This window comes from Bos mutus, chromosome 5 (assembly GCF_027580195.1).
Source record: "Bos mutus isolate GX-2022 chromosome 5, NWIPB_WYAK_1.1, whole genome shotgun sequence".
Classification (NCBI taxonomy): Eukaryota; Metazoa; Chordata; class Mammalia; order Artiodactyla; family Bovidae; genus Bos; species Bos mutus.
In genome coordinates, this window is record NC_091621.1 from 30095040 (window position 1) to 30109195 (window position 14156).

General features: G+C 36.7%; 1 protein-coding gene across 1 annotated transcript in view; it reads right to left on the reverse strand.

Annotated features, from left to right (window-relative positions):
* CPNE8 (copine 8) overlaps positions 1 to 14156 on the reverse strand; it is a 265088-nt gene that overhangs the window by 176255 nt on the left and 74677 nt on the right. The window contains exons 5-6 of the mRNA XM_005887727.3: positions 12478 to 12581; positions 557 to 596 (exon numbers count right to left, since the gene is read on the reverse strand). Of these exons, the coding sequence (XP_005887789.1) occupies positions 557 to 596; positions 12478 to 12581 (144 nt within the window). The remainder of the gene's footprint in view (positions 1 to 556; positions 597 to 12477; positions 12582 to 14156) is intronic.

Consider the following 14156-nt stretch of genomic DNA (forward strand, 5'->3'; position numbering starts at 1 on the left):
GAGGGGGTGTTGAATTAGGAGGGAATATATGTATACTTAATGCTGATTCATGTTGATGTATGGCAAAAACCATCACAATATTGCAAAGTAACTATGGTCTAATTAAAAAAATTAAATGTAAATAAAATGTTATTTATTTTCAATGTAATTATTAGGTAAGTTGTGGACATACAACTTTGCTGCTGCTGCTGCTAAGTCACTTCAGTCGTGTCCGACTCTGTGTGACCCCATAGACAGCAGCCCGCCAGGCTCCCCCATCCCTGGGATTCTCCAGGCAAGGACACTGGAGTGGGTTGCCATTTCCTTCTCCAATACATGAAAGTGAAAAGTGAAAGTGAAGTCGCTCAGTCATGTCCGACTCCTAGCGACCCTATGGACTGCAGCCTACCAGGCCCTTCCGTCCATGGGATTTTCCAGACAAGAGTACTGGAGTGGGTTGCCATTGCCTTCTCTGTATGCAACTTTAATATGACTCAATTAACATAAATACCAGTGAAATCATGATACACGAATTTAATTTTTAATCATCTTAAAAAACATAAAGGTATAAACTTACATGTTTGGACAGGTTGGGACTCTTCGAATCAACATCATACCTAAAAAATTAAAATATACACTTTAAATTATTTCCACAAGTGAAGCTAGAGAAAAACATTAGTGTTTCCCCAAAATACAAATGATATAAAAAAATGAATCAAAAGTATATGATACAGAGAAAAATTTAGCAAATTTAGAAATATCTCATAAACTCTGGCCTACATACTAAAGGCAGAATTCATAAACCCTGGGTCCTTTTATTTCTACCACTTAAGTAGAAGTCTTAATTTTAATACTTTCACAGTCATCAACTCTTCTTCTTGATAAGAAAATTTTAAAATTTCCCTTTTCTGTGAATCAATAGATTCATAATCCTCCCTAAAAACTGAAATTTCTCTTTTAAAAAAGTGCTGATAACAGGCTGTCATTTGTATATATAATAATTCTTATTTAATATCCTAAATACTCTTATTAGTTTTGAAATTGGCAAAAGTAATGAGAAATTAATTTTCTCCAATCATATGATTTAGGGAAAACATGTATTTTATAGAAAGAAAAATGTGTTTATATAAGACTACTATTTTCCTATTTTTGATTAGTTGGTACTGGAAGCAAATTATTTTTTGAAGATATCCTGGGAAAATATCACTCACTATCACTTAGTCCCTCGTTTTAATTTTTTTTTTTTTAAAGCAGAAAGGTTGCTAACATTTAAATCAACCTCAATTTGCTGAATTCTTGAATAGGAAAATATTTGTACTGGCTCCAATCTTTCTCCCAAATCATATTCTTTTCACATTACTGTGCATAGCTACCTACAAAAAAATAACTTTTTTTTTTTTTAATGGCTCATTAAAATCTTCCATCTCACATAACAAGAATGTTTTCCCAGAGGAAGAAAAGCATCTCAGTCAAAAAAAAAGCATAGAAACAGAGTTCACTGTGTATACTGATTCTTGGCACAGGTACGCTTACTCCCTAGTAAAGAATGTTTGCCACAAACTGGCTTTAAATTTGTGTGATGCAAATGACAGTCTCAGAAGAATTACAAATAGAGTTACACATTACTTTCCTTCATATCAGGGCAGTTTGATCACTCTCAACAGTTGTAAACTAGAGTTCTGAATCAGCAAATTGCCAACATCTACTAAAGACCTACAATATTAGTAAAAAAAAAATTCTTATTCAAGACAATTTTTGAGGGTAAGATTAAAATTAGCAACTGTAGCAATATCATATGTAAAGTATAACTCTCCTGGACCCTTCTCAAGTATCATCCCTGGAAAATGTTTTCTATAAAGGGTTTAGTGTGGATTGGAGAGAAATAGCATAGTATATTCTCTAAGACAGCTTCAAAAATACGTGAACTATAAACTCTCAGATGTTGAAGCTGGTTTTAGAAAAGGCAGAGGGACCAGAGATCAAATTGCCAAATTCCACTGGATCATTGAAAAAGCAAGAGAGTTCCATAAAAACATCTATTTCTGTTTTATTGACTATGCCCAACCCTTTGACTGTGTGGATCACCACAAACTGTGGAAAATTCTGCAAGAGATGGGAATACCAGACCACCTGACCTGCCTCTTGAGAAATCTGCATGCAGGTCAAGAAGCAACAGTTAAAACTGGATATGGAACAACAGACTGGTTCCTAATAGGAAAAGGAGTACAGCAAGGTTGTATACTGTCACCCTGCTAATTTAACTTATATGCAGAGTACATCATGAGAAACGCTGGGCTGGAAGAAGCACAAGCTGGAATCAAGATTGCCAGGAGAAATATCAATAACCTCAAACATGCAGATGACAACATCCTTATGGCAGAAAGTGAAGAGGAACTAAAAAGCCTCTTGATGAAAGTGAAAGAGGAGAGTGAAAAAGTTGGCTTAAAGCTCAACATTCAGAAAACTAAGATCACAGCGTCTGGTCCCATCACTTCATGGCAAACAGATGGGGAAACAGTGGAAACAGTGAGAGACTTCATTTTGGGGGGCTTCAAAATCACTGCACATGGTGACTGCAGCCATGAAATAAAAGATGCTTACTTCTTGGAAGAAAACTTATGACCAACCTAGACAGCATATTAAAAAGCAGAGACATTACTTTGCCAACAAAAACTGTCTAGTCAAGGCTATGGTTTTTCCAGTGGTCATGTATGGATGTGAGCACTGAAGAATTAATGCTTTTGAACTGTGGTGTTGGAGAAGACTCTTGAGAGTCCCTTGGACTGCAAGGAAATCCAACCAATCCATCCTAAAGGAAATCAGTACTTAATATTCATTGGAAGGACGGATGTTAAAGATGAAACTCCAATACGCTGGCCACCTGATGCGAAGAACTGACTCATTGGAAAAGACCCTGATGCTGGGAAAGATTGAGGGCAGGAGGAGAAGAGATGGTTGGATGGCCTCACCTACTCAATGGACATGAGTTTGAATAAACTCGAGGGTTGGTGATGGGCAGGGAGGCCTGTCGTGCTGCAGTCCATGGGGTCTTAAAGAGTCGGACACACCTGAGCGACTGGACTGAATGAGAACATACTGCATAGCACAGGGAGCTCTATTCAGTGCTCTGTGGTGAACCTAAAGGGAAAAGGAAATCTGAAGGAGGGGAAATCTGAGCGACTGAACTGAACAGAAATGAACATGGTATATTTAGTTCAATTCAATAAGCAAAAATGAAGTGTTTGTGTTTTCATCACAAAGAATTTAAGTATTTTCAAATACAATCCTCCTTAATTGTCTTTAACAAAGCTTTATAATGCTATTATCTCAAAAATAGGTAATTCCCATTGTAATATGTTGTATTACAATGCTTTCAAAATTACCATGATTTTTCTTTTATGGGAATTTTCCTTCTAACTTTCTAAAAATATCACTGGCTTTAACTCTCATAAGTCAGAACATAAACACTACATCCTAAATGGTAAAAATATATCTGTGTGCATGGGGCTGGGGAGTGTGAGTGTGGGTGTGTATCTATGTTTATGAATACCATAATCCCGCTAAATAAGAAAAGATATATTGCAAAGCAAAAGTTCAGTAGTTTATCCCCAGGATTGTACACTTGTGCCTAAATTTACTAACAGGAATTTTGTAAACCACTTCATTCTGCTGTTGAAATCTTAGTAAAATACTGAACTGGCAGTAACTGATTTGGGTGACTTCTAATGATTATGTTTTCTAATATAGGGTAACAGATGTTGACTGGAATTTTTCTTGTATTTCTGAAATTCCAACTAAGGCCCAAAGCTGAAAACAAGAGATACTAAGTTCCTTCTCATGCTTAGCTCAGAGCTGCCAGTAAGTCACTCTCATTAGGGTCAAACCCTTCTCTACAAAGCTTACTCATGAAGTGACAGGCTATTCACTATCTCTGAAGGGGCAGGAGGAGGTTCTTTCCATTCCCCAAAGCAAGGTGAAGGGGAGCTCCAAAATCTAGGATGATTGTGTGAAGGGGAGGATAGCATCTAGCCCTCTGTCATGGAGTTGCAAAGAGTTGGACACGACTTAGCAATTGAACAACAACAATAGGTCCATCCTTGGCTGCCAGTGGAAGAGAATGTTAGCTGACAATGCTGGGAAGTGCCTTCTGAAAGCTGACGTACAAAGAATGACGTCTTTCTGAAATCAAGCAGGACCTGTCAGGCTCCTGGGTGTGGAAGCCTTCCATGTCTCCTATTTCTTGTTGGTAAGGAACAGACTCTCACCTCCATGACCTTTCCTGAGTTCCAAAATTGCAGATTTCACAGTTGCTAATCATGGAAGTGAAGGGATGCAAAGACAGAGGAGGAGCAGCCAAGAAACAATAGTGAAGCCTTGGAGCAGGGTGCTGATTCCACTTAACAATATCATTAAGCTCTTTATAGAAGTAAAATTTTCAACAAATGGAAGATGTTTTTCCCAGAGAATACCACCCAAGGCCAGACTAAAGGAACTACAGAAGCAAATCAAGAGATGACCTGAGACCAGATTAGAAGAGTACAGGCCCTTCACACACCCTAGTCTTATCAACAACACCACCCTTGAACCATTGCTATAAAATTCCTCATCACATCTTCCCAGGATAGGACACAAGTTTTCAAGAGCAGGAGTCTGCTGTGTCCTCCTTTGCCAGGCAAAGCAATAAAGCTATTTTTTTTTTTTTCTACTTCATCCAAAACTATACCTCTGAGATTTGATTTAGCACTGATGCACAACTTTTTAGTTCCTCCTCCACAGTGAGGAGGACAGAGTGTTTGATATGTATCCCCTGAGGCCAGTATACTCTAAGGCCTAGGTTTTTCAGAACACAGGAGAAAGACACACTTATCTGCTTCCCAACTCCCCTACCTTTCTGCTATCCCAACCCCCTTCTCTCTTGTAAGTAGCTATTACAGTATCTCCAACTGAAGGGAGAGAAAGCAAAGAATTTTGGATTAAGTGTGAGATTAAAGTTTTAAAATGAATACTATATAACTATTAACAAATGAGATAGTTCTAATATACAAAGTGACTAAAAAGTCATGCAGTTAGACCTTGGCATTGTTAAGACGACACTTAACCAATTGGAGAAACCGAAATTGGCGGTGTTGGGACAATTATTGGAAGAAATAAAGGAACATATTTTCCCTCAAAGTGTTGAGAATCTTCAAAAATAGATTGCAATAACAATATGCATTCCATAATTATCAGTTCAGTTCAGGCGCTCAGTCGTGTCCGACTCTTTGCGACCCCATGAACTGCAGCACTCCAGGCCTCCCTGTCCATCACCAACTCCCGGAGTCCACCCAAACCCATGTCCATCAAGTAGGTAATGTCATCCAACCATCTCATCCTCTGTTGTCCCCTTCTCCTCTTTCCCTCAATCTTTCCCAGCATCAGGGTCTTTTCAAATGAGTCAGCTCTTTGCATCAGGTGGCCAAAGTATTGGAGTTTGAGCTTCAACTGAATTTTGATAATTCCATAATTATCACCATTCATTTACAAAGGAGGGAAATCATCTACTGTGGCTCAGATGGTAAAGAATTTGCCTACAATGTGGGAGATCCGGTTCAATCCCTGGGTTGGAAAGATCTCTTGGAGAAGGAAATGGCAACCCACTCCAGTATTCTTGCCTGGAAAATCCCATGGACAGAGGAGCCTGGTGGGCTACAGTCCATGGGGTCGCAAAGAGTTGGACACGACTTCATGACTTCACTTTCACTTTCACTTTTCACCTAAGTCAGATTTAGACCTGTAACTCCCTTGTTGGTGTACCCAAATGGAAAAATTAGAGCATAAGTAGTTATATATGATTTCTTGTATTCTTCAGAAAATACTACATACTGAAACAGCTATCCACATTTCTTTCTCAATGACAACTGTTCTACCAATAATAAAGTTTTCAATTATGACAACAAGGAGAATTATAATGTATCAATACTATTACACATGTAACAATTATAACAAAATAAATGAATGCTAAAGTTATGACTTTATCTGTGATAAAGCATAGCACTGTGATAAAACAGCATAATAACAGAAACCATGTCTCTTGAATGCTACATCAAATTAAACAGGCAGGAGAATTTTACAACTCATAGCTGACAAACTAACCTTAAAATATCTCAACCAAATCACCATAATAATAATTTTGGATTAATCAGAACTTACTGGAATTTGGGCCAGTGCTGCCAGAAATATATATTCATTCATTTTCTCTCTCTCTCTCTGATAGCAATTTTCCATCAGCATTAAAAGTTAACTAAAAAAATCTTCTGAAAGCCATTTTCAAACCTTCCATAATGTGCAACTGAAAAGCTTCTTTTCAGTAAAAAAATAATAGAAATTTGTAAAATTAACATAAAGGTTAATAAATAAAAAACAATTCTGAAAACCAATTACATCTATGTTGTCCAATTTAGACTATTGTATTATTCAACACTGTTGCTCCTTCAAAAGGCCATGCTACTGTAAGTATGTCAGGGTGTTTCCATTAGTGCTCTGAGTGAGGTAGGTTGAGATTGTTGTTGCTGTTGCTGTTTAGTTCCTAAGTTATGTCTGACTTTTTGTGACACCATGGATTGTAGCCTACCAGGGTTCTCTGTCCATGAATACTGGGAGTAGGTTGCCGTTTCCATCTCCAGGGCATCTTCCCAACCCAAGGATCGACCCCCTGTCTCCTGCATTGGCCGGTGGATTCTTTACCACTGAGCCACCAGGGAAGCCCCAGGTTGGGATTACAGGTAACTTCATTAACTACTTTATCCTTTTTTAATTTTCCACATTTTCAGCAATGAATATTTTTTCCTAGAAGCAACACATTGCTAAGACAAAATGTAAAAACTAATCAGTTAGGAACAATGGATAAATAGGTACTCATAACTAGAGAAAGATTACACTACTTTTCACATTTATTTAGATAGATATGGTAGAAAAATCAGTGTTAGAAAAAGAAAGAAAGCCTGCTCTCACAGGTTGTATACTTATATAAATGGATAATTAGAAGAAATTGTTAGTTCAGTTCAGTTTGGTCACTCAGTCATGTCCGACTCTTTGCAACTCCATGAACCACAGCACGCCAGGCCTCCCTGTCCATCACCAACTCCTGGAGTACACCCAAACCTACGTCCGTGGAGTCGGTGATGTCATCCAACTATCTCATCCTCTGTCATCCCCTTCTCCTCCTGCGTTCAATCTTTCCCAGCATCAGGGTCTTTTCAAATGAGTCAGCTCTTAGCATCAGGTGGCCAAAGTATTGGAATTTCAGCTTCAACATCAGTCCTTCCAATGAACACCCAGGACTGATCTCCTTTAGGATGAACTGGTTGGATCTCCTTGCAGTCCAAGGGACTGTCAAGGGTCTTCTCCAACACCATAGTTCAAAAGCATCAATTCTTCTGCATTCAGCTTTCTTTATAGTCCAACTCTCACATCCATACACGACTACTGGAAAAACCATAGCCTTGACTAGATGGACTTTCGTTGACAAAGTAATGTCTCTGCTTTTTAATATGCTGTTTAAGTTGGTCATAACTTTCCTTCCAAGTTAAAGTGATACCAAAAATAGTGCATAAACTAAGAAAATATATTTGTTACTTTTCTTGATAATCTTATCTAGGCATCCCTTTATCAGGTCTTAATTTTCTGAATGTTTTAGAGATCATATAAAATTCAAATAATATTCAGTTCAGTTCAATCGCTCAGTTGTGTCCGATTCTTTGTGACCCCATGAATTGCAGCACGCCAGGCCTCCCTGTCCATTACCAACTCCCGGAGTTCACTCAGACTCACGTCCATCGAGTCAGTGATGCCATCCAGCCACCTCATCCTCTGTCGTCCCCTTCTCCTCCTGCCCCCAATCCCTCCCAGCATCAGGGTCTTTTCCAATGAGTCAACTCTTCACATGAGGTGGCCAAAGTACTGGAGTTTCAGCCTCAGCATCATTCCTCCAAAGAAATCCCAGGACTGATCTCCTTCAGAATGGACTGGTTGGATCTCCTTGCAGTCCAAGGGACTCTCAAGAGTCTTCTCCAACACCACAGTTCAAAAGCATCAATTCTTCAGCGCTCAGCTTTCTTCACAGTCCATACATGACCACTGGAAAAACCATAGCCTTGACTAGACGGCCTTTGTTGGCAAAGTAATGTCTCTGCTTTTCAATATGTTATCTAGGTTGGTCATAACTTTTCTTCCAAGGAGGAAGATAATATTACTTGACTCAAACTTCTGAAATTAACCAATTACCTTCAAAAGTTTATATGACGCTTGAAATGCCCAGTCATTCAGTTGTGTCCAACTCTTTGTAACTCCATGGACTGTAACCCACCAGGTTTCTCTGTACATGGGATTATCCTGGCAAGTATACTGGAGTGGGTTGCTATGTCCTCCTCTAACTGATGCTTATTTACATCAGTTGCTTATTTACAGATACGTATTTACTGATGCTTAATTACATTTTACAACATGCTCTCACATTTCAAACATTATACAATTTCTATGAGAAATACTATATTATTTTTGGAAAAAAGAAAAAAGTTGAAGAAGTTAAAATATATCATTCATGTACACTGCTTTGGTACTTTCTTTATTCTTGTTACACTATGATAAAATAATACAATATTTTCCATTCTAATCAAACATACTACTTTCCTACATATTCCTACTTTTGCATAGTTAGAGTAAATATATTCTGTTGTTATATTCAGAGTAAAGTAGAACACTTCAACCATAATACTTTCATTTGTTTTAGATAACCAAGAGGAAAATTAAAATTACATAGTTCAGGCATTACTTACTCTCCATAAAGTTTTAGAAATTCAGGTTTTGTACCATTAAATTATAAACTATTTCAGGCATGGGCTTTACTGGTGGTCCAATGGTTAAGAATCCACCTGCCAATGCAGAGAAATTGAATTTGACTCCTGATCCGAGAAGATCCCACATGCCATGGAGCAACTGTGCCTGTGCACAAAAATTACTGAGCCTATGCTCTAGGGCCTGCATACCCACAACTCCCAAGTTCACATGCCTAGAGCTCTACAGGAAGAGAAGCCACTGCAATAAGAAGACCACACACCACAACAAGGAGTAGTCCCCACTCACCACAGCTAGCGAAAACCCTCACGTAGCAAAAAAGACCCAGGACAACCAAAAGTAAATAAGAAAGATGATTGATTCTGCCAATTGACAAAGAAGATTAAAAAAAATTAACTATTTTTATGCAAAATTTGACTCTATATTGGAAAGCTCAGACCCTTGAGCATGTCAAGTTAAACCCCTATCCAGGCCTTGGTATTCTCTTTTATAACAATGGGATAACTCTGCCTCATAAATTTATTGGGTTGGTTAAATCTATGTACATATATTAATGATTCTACTACAAACTGTAAACAATAGCAGTAGTATTACTATCACACACCACATCTTTTTGTCTGGTACTTACAGAACTTACATACTAACCCTCAAACTACATTGAGTTTCTATAATTATTTTAGCTTAAAAATAACTGGAAGATATTAGTAACAAACATATTAATCCATCCAATCATTCTTCTCTTCTATATTTCCATCAGTGAGTGTGTTGAAGTTTTGTTTTCTTTAATTCCCTGAATCTTGTACAGTCAAGTTAAACAATATTACTGATTTATGACAAAATACTACAGATGTATATTAAGTTCTATCAATGCCCTAACTTCCTTCCTACCTTTAAGACTTCTTTGTCCATGCTAAGGATACCTAAGTAAGCCTGTCAAACATGGTACAAGTATCTGGTGCTTCCTAAACCTAATATATTCTCATTTGAGTCATTAATTTGTGAAAGTAACTCTTGAAATGATATTTAGCAAAACAGGCATAATATTTAAATGACTAACCAACACTGAATTCAGTGAAATTTATTTTCTTACTGGAAACTCTTTAAAATACATTAGCTTCCTTCATCTCAAGTTCAGTAGAGATGAGCATGTGATCACCATCTGTGTTCAGGTAAATCATTCTTTACCTACTTCTTTCCAGAATGACCTGCCCAGCTCTTAAATTTTGCTCTCTAGTCTACTGACTTGCATTTGATTGCTATCATCCTTTTGAGACCAACATTTTCCTTCTTTTCATTCTACTCATACAATTCTATAATAGCCACAATTATGAATGTCAAATGACATGAACTTAAGAAACCAATAAAAGGAGGGCAAAAGGAGACACTGTGGAAAAAATGAGTGAGTAGAGTCCCCTGGCAGCAGCTGCTCATGATGATGACAGGGTTCTGATGACAGACAGTAACCAAAAGAAAACAGAATGATGGTTCTGAAAATCAGAGCAAATATCTAGACAAAGAGTTTAAAGAACCAACAAAGCACATATGATCTTTAAGATGGTCTCAAAGGTTAGAAGCAGTCTTGGCCATATCATTTCATTTTAAAATATTACTGAGTAATATATATTCTGAAAAGGCAAGAAAACAGCAAAATGTTTCTGCAAAAAATACTTACTGCAGGATTACATGTAATAGTGAAAATAGAACCAGCCAAAATGTTCATCAATAAATGTCTGGATAAGTAAACCGCATTTCTTTGAATAATGAAAATTATGCAATCATTAAATTAATGAAAGAATATCTATATATTTAGTGGCATAGAAAGATGTCTAAATAATACAAGTAACTAGAAAGTATTTGAGATATTCAAAATATTGAGATTCCATATACAGGGATATATTTAAAGAAAAGGGATCTGCAAATGCATTTACAGTTTTGGTTGTTTGTGCATATGTGTATGTTTTGGTGCTGGGGTTACAGGGAACTTTCACTTTATAAATGCCTGTATTTAAAGTTTATAATAAGAATGTATTTCTCTTAAATGCAGGAAAACAATACAGATAATTGAGAAAGAAAATAAGAGAGAAAGGAAAATAAAGAATGAGAATAAAGAATCATGAAATACTGACTAACATAATAAAGTTAGATCTGAATGTAACTGTTAAAAATTAAGGGAGTACCATTCTGAGAAAGAAGGAAATTTCTTAAAAACGATTCCTATGGAGGCCTTGAACAATGGAAGAATGAAACCGTGTTCTGTATGATTTTTAAATAGTAACACTGTATGCAATCACCATGATAAATAAGGTCAGGGAATCATTACATTCCACTTTTAAGTTTTTTCTCAAGAACCTCATTTTTATTATTTGGAAAAGTGTTTCAAGGAAATAAATGAGGCCTAATAAATTTTGTTTGATAAAATAATAAATACTTAGAACTCCTATAGATCATGAGGAAAGGGAGTGGTTTAAGATTCTCCTTTTTTAAACAGAAACACTACAGGTTATTTTATTGTACACATTTTAGAAGAAAATGAGAAAGACTACTAAAAGCAAAGAACTTTTGTTTTTCATTAGGAGGAAAATTATAGCATTTTCAAATAAGACACTGATAGCTTTTGTTATCAAAAATATCTATAAGCTGTTACAGCATGTATACTGTATTGTTTTCAGCTACTTAAGACATTTTTCTTTTTAAATACTTGTGATATTCAAAAAGTCTCTGGTTATTTTTATATATAAAGCACATACTGTAATACATGTTATAGTTTTCCCTTTCAATAGATTTCCTTCAACAATCACTATAGTTCACGTCTGGGGAACAGAAGTGTAATAATTCAGTTATAGAGTGACTCCAGATTCTCTGTGGACAGGGAGTTGAATTTAAAGATAATAGTTTAATATGCCTGATTCAGTATCAAAATAACAAGAATATTAAAAATTTTAGCTTTGGCAGCCTAAGCTTAGAAATATGAGTCCATGAACAAATAAAGGGAGCCATAATTAGGTAAAGATCCATGTAATATGGGGCTTCCCAGGTGGCTCAGTTGTAAAGAATCCACTTGTCAATGCAGGAGATGTAGGAGATGTGGGTTCAATCCCTAGGTTGGGAAGATCCCCTGGAGGAGGAAATGCCAACCTGTTCCAGTATTATTGACTGGGAAATCTGATGGAGAGAGGAGGCTCCAGTCTACAGTCTGGAGGCTACAGTCTCCAGCAGGCTACAGTCCATGGGGTTGCAAAGAGTCAAGACATGACTGAGTATGCACACACAAATATACACACACACACCATGTACCATACAAAGAAACAACTGAGAGAAATCTAAAGATCTGAGAAAGTCAGCCATGGAAATATATGAGGATCCTTCTGGAGTATATGCAGAATTTGTAAGACACCTATTCCACAGGAGGATTTGAAAGAATGCCCATATATTCCACCCAGCATTTCAACAAGGTAAAGTAATTACTTTATATATTTTTAATAAATAGCAAATAATCTATAATATGCAAAGCAGTGCTGGGGACAGTGCTCAGGCCACACTCTAAGCAGATTTAATCTAATTTCCTGCTAATATCTATTTAGTACAACTGTAGCACCCAGCATCATGTTATGAATGTAGTCTTTAAAAATCTTTTTTTCCCCAAATACAAGTTTTCCTGGAACTTACAAATCAAAACGAAGATTCTCTCTTTCTTCAAAAAAGTAGTCCAGAATAAATTTTCTTACAAAATCAGGATTTAAAGTATTATCAATTACTTCAGTCCTTCCAAACTGTTGAGAAAAAAAAGAGAGGTTAAAATCAAGCTTTGCATGGTTAGTTATTGCAGTATAGAACTTAATATATTTCCTTGAAAACACAATAAATATTCAAATGCTGGATAAAGCCCTTCAGAAAAGGTTTTAAAGATAAAATCATCCCTCTTCAACACTCAGGGAATTCAGAAAATGAGCCCTGAGTTCATACAAATTTATTAGAAAAGCAGCTTCTGAAAATTCACATAACAACTGTATACTTCCTCCACTTTTCTCCCCACTTGAAAGCCAAATCCTTTTCCATTCAAAAGAAGTTATTTCTATCTTTAGTTTATCACAAATATTCTTCTTAACCTAGTGCATAACTAAGCCAACCAATGCATATTCTTACAACTGGAGGGCACCGTGTTCATATTCAGTTCATAATCAAGTAGTCCTCTACATAGAATAGTTTCTTAGCTATGTTCTGGGAAGAACTTTCTTATAATATATTACACACTTCAGTCATTTTTTTTGTTTGTTTCCTTCTCTTTTAATTCTTAAAGTATCTAGAGAGTCACAATGAGACCTATGATTCTTGCATGTTTTTAAGCTACTGTATTATTTTTGCTTAAAAAATTTTTTTTCCATCTTAGGGGAAATGGAAACCAATAAACAAAACTCCATATCTAGTACTCTTTCTTCGCAATGTGAAGGAAGGTCATCTGCACTGCTTTCAAAGATGATCAAAAATGCAAATCTCATATCTCTTTTTTTGTATTTGGCTTTCCTTCTTCCCCTTCTACTGCCATGGAACTCTAAAGAGGGAATATTAATCTTTAGTTCTGAACAATATTGTCAGTTCACTTCAGTTCAGTTAAGTGGCTCAGTCATGTCCATAACTTTGCAACCCCATGGACTGCAGCACACCAGACTTCCCTGTCCATCACCAATTCCTGAAGCTTGCTCAAACTCATATCCATCCAGTGATGCCATCCAACCATCTCATCCTCTGTCATCCCCTTCTTCTTCTGCCTTCAATCTTTTCCAGCATCAGGGTCTTTCCCAATGAGTCATTTATTTGCATATTGAGAACCCCATGAAAATATTAATCATGCTGTCTTATCAGAGAACTAACTTACTAAAGTTCAAAGAAAAACTTTTTATTAGGAATAATAAAACAACTAGAATCCGCCTGCAAATGCAAAAGATGCAGGTTCAGTGCCTGGGCCGGAAATCCCAGGGAGAAGACTGAATCCCAGGTTCAATCCTCTGGAGAAGAAAATGGCAACCCACTCCAGTAGAATACTGTCTGGGAAATCCCGTGGACAGAAGACCCTGGTAGGCTACAGTCATAGGATCACAAAAGAGTCCAGCACAACTTAGTGACTAAACAACAAGAAAATTATCAATCCATCATAAAGTAAAGGTCATGAGTTTATCACATAAATTGTGATAATAAAACTATGATAGAAAAATTGATGATGAAGATTCATTATGGCTATTGCTAACTATCCAAAAAAGAACTAGGTTGCAGAAGCTTATGCATTGGGCAATGTTTTATATCTTGGACCAAAATCATAAAGGCAATCATAAACCAGGTAACTAATTCAT